The 7,558-nt window shown below is 44.8% G+C and overlaps 1 protein-coding gene across 1 annotated transcript in view; it reads left to right on the top strand.

Annotated features, from left to right (window-relative positions):
- The first annotated feature begins 276 nt into the window (after positions 1-276).
- The window catches only part of C1QTNF7 (C1q and TNF related 7), a 98,359-nt gene continuing 91,077 nt past the window's right edge, over positions 277-7,558 (top strand). Inside the window, exon 1 of the mRNA XM_053577837.1 lies at positions 277-727. Coding sequence (XP_053433812.1) covers positions 715-727 — 13 coding nt within the window. The 5' untranslated portion in view covers positions 277-714. The remainder of the gene's footprint in view (positions 728-7,558) is intronic.

Genomic DNA, 7,558 nt, shown 5'->3' with positions numbered 1-7,558 from the left:
GTCAGGAAAGGTAATGCCAGCTGCTGTGATGAACATCCCTAAATCTCAGTGACTCCTAAATATGGAAATGATTCTGCTAGCAAACATGATGGTTAAATACAATTCCACTATTATCACTAGCCGTAAGTTGAGGCATAAACTTTCTTGTGTTTTTTCTGGGTTTTTTTTTTGTTTTTGTTTTTGTTTTGCTTCCAGTGAAATAATGCTGCCATTTGTTCCTTCGGCATCCCTTTAAAAGGCAAAAGCAACTGGAAATAACATGGAGAGAAGAGCGACCGGTAAAGGAAAGAAAAAAGAATTGTTTGGATACCTGACACTCTTCTTTCATCTAGTTCAGTCTGAGATGGCGGAAGAACACGACCCTCTCCCGCTCCTTGCTAACTAGTGTATATATTAAGTTCTTTGAAATGTGAGCATTATGGGAAGGATCGCAGTTGCTTTAAATTATAGAAGTTGGCAAGTGCCTGGGAGAAGGAGTGGGAGGTTGTTTAAACCGAGAAAGACAGTTGCAAAACTTCGGACGACAGCATGAGCTCCAAGCTTCAAACACATTCTTATGCTCACACGAGCACTTTATTTTTCACCAAGTTATTTTTTGCATTTTGTTTTGGAGCAGTTTTAAGTAATAAACACTTAATTCTGCTTGAAAATTTTTAATGGTTTCTAAATTCATGGGACGACCAAAGCAAGAGAGCCTCCCGTTTGATATCAGCAATGCCCAGAAAAGGTAAGCTACCATTTTCACTGCAGTTTTTCTTCTTTTCCCTCCGTTTGGCCTTCCTCAGAATATTTACTGGGAGAGCGTAAGATGGCTGATTGTACAGAAATGAAAGAACTTGTGGAAATATGTCAGCAAATAATAAATCAGAGGTTAGGAGACCTCCATGTAAGGCGTCCTGCCTTCTATTCTGTTTGATGTACAAACCTCTGTGAAACATCTTTCATTATATAAAAATGTCATTTCTCTTAGAAAATGTGAGGGGAGGGGGTCTTTAACATCTCCACTCAGATGAGCCTAGCATTTGTGCCAGTGTGGCAACGGGCTGTGATCGCCAAAGTCAGAGTATACATGTTTTCTTATTCCATTATATGCAACTCAACTTCCGGAGCTGTGATCTTCTATGAACTCAGAAATCTTTCCCAAGGAAGATTTTAATATCATTCCCCAAATTCTTGGTTACTGTGGCTTGGTTGGTCTCTGTGACTGCCTACAAATTTGTTTTGCAATATATGTTTTTAAAATGTAAATAAATCACTTGACTTTTCCTAAGGACATGGGAGGATGTTACAGATATTACGGTATCCTGAGGGGGGAAATGGTTCCACACAACATTCGTTTGAATTCAAGTCACAGTCGGCAGACAGTGTCGTTATCTGAATGAGGCTGACTTTTCCCTTTTGATAGTGCCTCCTAGGCAGGTAGAGAGCAGAGAGGCTAAGATATGTGCTTGTTTTTCTATGCATGCTCATATGACAAATATCTTGTGGTTTGAGGTGGACACGTAAGCATTTTTTCTACTTCCCTGAGAACATTTCTGCTATCAGCGCTCCCATCTTTCCGAGGCAGAATTCCAGGTGCAAAAAAAAAAAAAAACCAGACAAACGGAAATCTCAGATTTTTCCAGTAGGCTAAGAGTTAATTGCAGCCCACGTTCATTCCTTCACACACACACACATGCTCACAAGCAGAGGCTTAAATGTCCCTGTGGGTTTGACTGAGCTTGGGCAGTTGGGGACACCTAGGCGACCCCAGTCTGCAGAACCCATCAGTACAGAAACATTAGCAAAGCAGCCGTTGGGTCTGCTGAGAACGGGAGGGCTGCCCAGGACACAGCTCTTCGGGTAAAAGGGCTCCTCTTCCTTGCCACATTTTCTCTTTTTCTGTTTCTGGAATCTTTTTCCTTCTGTGTCAAATTAAAGTTACATACGGTGGATTAGTGTGGCTTCCTCTGCTGTATGGTCTCAGCGAAAGGAGAGGACGAAGGTCAGAGGCAGGACGTCGTGGTCAGAGGCAGGACGTCACAGACAGCGAGAAGGCAGCGGGTCACCCCAGCTCAGGGCGGTGGGGAGACGCCATTTGTCGCGAACGGCCCAGTGACCTCCTCTGCCAGCCATTGCCTCTCTTTCCCCTTCTGATACCTTCTGGGCCCCTTTTCTCCCTCCACTTCTGTCTGCACTGGTCCCGCAGGAGGCGTGGGAGCAGTGGGCTGGACCGAGGAGACGACTGTGGTCCTCTCCCTCCGGTCCCCTCGGCCCGTCCCAGGACCAGGCGGGGAAGCCCCCACCCCATGCGCAGCCGGGTCACCCGGGCCCCACCCATGACTTCATGGCAGGCAGCCAGGAGCTGGGACGGCCAGCGGTCCCCGGGGACGGATGCGGCCGGGACAGCGCGCTGTGGCGTGGTGACCGGGAGGCTCGAGGCTCCTCTGCAAGCTGGGCCCACCAGGCCTCCACCCCAGGACCAAGAAGGCTCCAAAGAGGACCAGGGTTGCTAACGCAGCCCCAGCCAGCTGACTCATCCGAGGCACGGTCACGGGGGGGGCTTTGTAATGAAACCTGGACGGAGCCCTGGAAAGGACAGGTCAGGGTTGTCCCAAAAAGGGCGCTGATGAGAGAGGTTCAGGGTGACCTAATCGCACTTCCTCATCTCAGAGAGGCAGGGAGAGAAAGGCAGCTTTGGGCAGGGAAGAGTGTTAACTACTGAGTTGCTGGGAGTGATTTTGGGTGAGAACCAGGCTTAGCCCACTTTTGGGGTGTGGTCTCAGGTCCCAAGTTTGTGAACCTGGATCTGAAAAAGCCCAAGCTCAGAGATCAGTGGCCCTGGGAGTTATCCAGGGGCTCAGTAAGCCTTAATTGAATGTCCCCAGATGTTTTACCAAGACTCTGAATGGGGCCTTTGAGGAAGACCAATCGGTGAAGAAAGTTCTGTGAGAGCATAAGGAGGCACTTTGTCCGTAGGCCTGCTGAAGTCAAGGAAAGCTTCCCACAGAGTTTCATTTGAACTAGACCTTAGAGAATGAATAAAATATCATGAGACATCCAGGAGGGACAAGGGTATTCATGCAGAGGTTGGTATGCCAAGGCACAGAGGTAGAAGGATCATGGCTGAGCCCGTGAACCAAGCGGCTTGGGGGTGGCAAGACTCTGTCTCCCCAGGTGTCTTCCTAGGAACATCAGTCTCACAGGTTATTACTAAGAGGAGAAGTGACAGTATTTCCTGGTCAGGCAAATTTGGAAATGTTGAAAGCACCACAGTAGACCAGAGCTCCAGCTTTGGGTTCACAAATGTATGACTTAAAATCCCAGCTCCACCCCTTAACTGTTGTGTGAACTTGGATCCATTTAAATATCAGTTTTCTCATCTATCAAATGAGGATAATATCCATATTCATCTTCTAAATTAGAGAACCCATATGAAGGCCTACTACCAAAGTCTCTGACATATGGTAAGAATGTGACAAATATTAGCTATTCTTATTAGCTATTGAACGCTGGTTTCTTTCCTGAAGGACTTCTCACATATTTTAGTGGGTTAGTTACAATCTAATGTTTTCCAAACACTTGACCCCGAAACCATTTTTCCCGGAAGGAGTATCACACAGACCATGGACTACACGCTGGAAAATGGTGAGATGGAGTTGGCCCGGTGAGTTAAGGACCTGTGTCCTTCACCCGTGCAAAATTTCCCAAGATGTAATTAAAATTTACAAATTCCCACCAGCCACTTCACAAACCATCCTCTATACTTCTATGAAATAGAAGCCTAACAACTGGGATGCATGTATCTAAGAAAACTGACTTAAAAAAAAAAGTAAAACTGGGCGGCGCCTGTGGCTCAGTCGGTAAGGCGCCGGCCCCATATACCGAGGGTGGCGGGTTCAAACCCGGCCCCGGCCAAAAACTGCAACCAAAAAATAGCTGGGCGTTGTGGCAGGCGCCTGTAGTCCCAGCTACTCGGGAGGCTGAGGCAAGAGAATCGCTTAAGCCCAGGAGTTGGAGGTTGCTGTGAGCTGTGTGAGGCCACGGCACTCTACCAAGGGCCATAAAGTGAGACTCGGTCTCTACCAAAAAAAAAAAAAGTAAAACTATTGCAAACTTTTAGAGAAAGAAAAAGTGGCAGCAAAGAAATTCTTGTTAGGATTTTTACACTTATAAAGTCAGCCTCAACCTAAGTTTGAAGACCTACTGTGTAGAGGAAAAGGCAATAGAGATAAGCTAGAAGAAAATATGATCTTACTGCAAGGGGGTTTTGATTGAATGGGAAAATATAACATGCAATAACTAAAATGCAAAATTAGATGTTGCAATCTAGAGTAGAACTGTCCAAGGAACTGCGTTGAGTGGCTTTATAAAATGATTAACATATCTTGCAGCAAGGCCACAGTGGTTATGGACATACCCATTTGACAGAAAACTAAGCCCCAGAGAAATTTGGTTACCATCTTAGAGTTTCTCAGACCTTAAGTGGCAGAGTAAGGTTTCAGACTCAGGTTCACCTGATTCTCTGTTTCCTTTACCCCAGTGAGACTCCTCAGATGGGGTAACAAGCTATCTGGCCTTGAAGGATGGATAAGGGTTGGTTGGAGGGGCATTCTAAGCAGAGAGAAGAATGTTCTCAAAGGCATGGGAGAGAACAGCAGGAGGACTAGCAGGAAAGCTGCCCTTCCCGGCCAAGCTCATGCACAGTGATCAGAAAGACATGCTCTCAGAAGACTGGGTTGGAATCAGATCACAGAGAGCCTTGAATGCCAAACTACAAAGCTTGGATTTTTTTTTTAATAGAGTAATCATTTAAAGTTTGTAAACAAAAGAGGAACATTATAAAAACAGTGATTTAGGACCATTAATCAGAGCTCAGTAGAGACAGAAATTAAACTTCCAGTTAGCAAGTAGATCTGTCCAGGCAAGAGACAGCAGTGGCAGCTACTCACACAACAGTTAAGAAATGGAGGTCTTCACATCCCTGGTCTGCTCCAAGACCTTGACCATCTCAAAATAACAACCTTGAGGCTTCATTAAACCCTGATTCTATGTGGGCCTCAGTCTAAACTCTGTAAAATGGGAGGAGGTGGAGAACTAGTTGACCTCAGAAGGCCCTCTCCATTCTCAAACTCCATGAAGATAACACTCTAAGTCCTTTTATGGAATTCATTAACTCTACAGCTCTGAATTCGATCACCAGGCTCCAAACCTCTCCTTCACATCAAGCAGGCGTATTTCCAAAAGAACATTCGGGTCTACAGAGTTTTAGGAGTTTACAGCTACAGCAATTACATAATAATTTTATTGGCATGCAGTGATTAAGGGAGGGTGCTTTGTAACATATCCCTCCAGGAGGAAATTTTGTCCACCCTACTGGCTGTTTGCCTTTTGCAAAACTCAACTGTCTATGTCTCGTGACTGAGAAGACTCACTGCAGCTATTACCATGTTGAGATCTTGTGCTGCTTTGAATGATAGTTATTCATGGAGGTGTCTTATGACCTTCTGCAGCTCCGAAAGAGGAGGTAAGAGCGGAGAGTCATTCACTGTTACATTCGTCAGTGCCTCACAATGATAGCAGGTCTGAATCTTCATATCTACAAGGAATGTCATATTTCTTTATTTTCTGGAATTCAACGTAAATCTAACTCCAGGAGTCCATGCCACGGGAGCTTTAGTTTCAGGTATTATCAAGGCTTTCACCTCCACCACCTCTAACACCAGAGTCCAGCAAATATTCTGAAGGGTCTTACATCAATTATGTCGACTTTTATAAATGTCCTGTCCTTTGGATGTCCACAAATTGTGCTTTCAAACCATGCTCCGGAGCCGGGTGTCTGAGCAGTACCAGGCAGCCCTCCCCTGTGAGGTCTGGCTGTGCAGAGGGAGCATTTTCACTGCTCACAGATGCACCAGCCCCCTGTCTTGACAGGGCTTAGAAAACTTCCCATCAAAAGCCCCTTATCCCCACCTCCCGCACATACACACCTCGGCTTGGTCTTTCTGAAAGGAAGTGTTGTTTTCCAGAAACAACTTCTTTTTGCTCTGCAAAATCCTTAAAACAAGGAAATACAAAAGGCCGGGCAACTCTTTTGAAATAATAAGTTAGGGGTGAGAAAAAAACACACAAATTACTATTTCAGTAAGTAATGCTCTCACTCACCCAATAGTTACTCAATAATCGTCAATGAAATAGGTACCCAATAGCTGATAAAGTGGCTTCTTCAAAGTTACTCATTTTTCCACTGAAGGAAGTATTTCTCAGGGTCAGACTAATAGTGTCTTTTTATTAGGCATCTACTGTGTGTCAGTATTTCATGTGTATTGACTCTTTGTCCCCATTTTCTAGGTGAGGAGAGGTACATCAGGAACCTAAAGTTTTACAATCTCTAAAAGATGGAGCAGGTATTTCAATTCATGTTGTACCTGTCTCCAAAACCTATTCCTTTTCATACTACCACAGGCAGTCTCAAAAGGATTTCTTATTTCCTATTTAGCAGTCTTGAGCTTTACTCTTGACTAATCCTTCAGTAACCATTGCCAATTAAAATTTTATTTTAAATGGAGATTTTGCCACAAACATAGTATGACTCTGCCTGGTCTAACACACCCAGAGAATGGTTCCTGATTGCATTTCACCCGTCATCTGCAGGGAGGCAGGGTGGGAGATTCAGCCCTCTTTGAGAGGCGAAGGGCTTTGTCTAAGGCCACAGGTGGGAAGAGAGCACAAATTTCCACCCATGTGTGACTGGCTTCTGCCTGCAAGTCAACAGGAGGAAGTTGGTTCTAATTCCAGAAAAGCTAATTATAGCATTGTATTAAATATGCTACCAATAATATAAAGCCATAGCTAATGTAGTTCTTATAAAGCACGTCCTCACTCCCAGATGTGCTCTGACAATATTTGGGAGCTGTCATTAAAACCTTAATTGGTGGCCTTGCCAGCAGCTAAGATCCCCAAAGCAGCTTACTCTCTTAAATTGGTAAATGATTTTTTCAGTTTCTTTCTTGAATCATTAATTTATTTACAAAAGGCTTTTTATGAAATAATTTGTATTCTATTTCACTCTGAAAATCTAATGTGACATGAGTGGAATCTTAGTGAAGGGAGTCTTTGAATGTATTAGCATTACAATCCCTTTAATCGCAGATGTCTTTATCAGTTTCCCACGTAGTCAGCATTTCCTCCTTCCGTCCTGGGCGGGACCCCAGGGGCGTCTGTGGATCTGCCTCTGGCCCATCCTTCTTGTCTACCTTCATCCCTCCCAGGCTCTTCCACACACCCAGTACCTGTGCACAGTGATCGCGTCGCCACTGTTTCTCAATCAGCCTGCTTCTCTGTGGGAGATGAAATATAACAAACATGTATCGATTGCCATCCCATTTGTTCTTGAGGCTGAGACAGGATGGCATCCAAATAGGCTTTTGAATTTATCAATCTGCAGACCTCACTCTCAGCTTTGATGCCCGCAGGAGCAACATACTAGTACCCAGGAAGGCTATCCCTCCCATTATAGCACCACTGGTCACCAGAAGGTCGTCTTTATATTATGCCAGAATCTGGCCCTCTTCAACAA

Source organism: Nycticebus coucang, chromosome 23, assembly GCF_027406575.1.
Source record: "Nycticebus coucang isolate mNycCou1 chromosome 23, mNycCou1.pri, whole genome shotgun sequence".
In the NCBI taxonomy this organism is placed as follows: Eukaryota; Metazoa; Chordata; class Mammalia; order Primates; family Lorisidae; genus Nycticebus; species Nycticebus coucang.
This window is presented reverse-complemented; position numbering and strand designations above follow the sequence as displayed.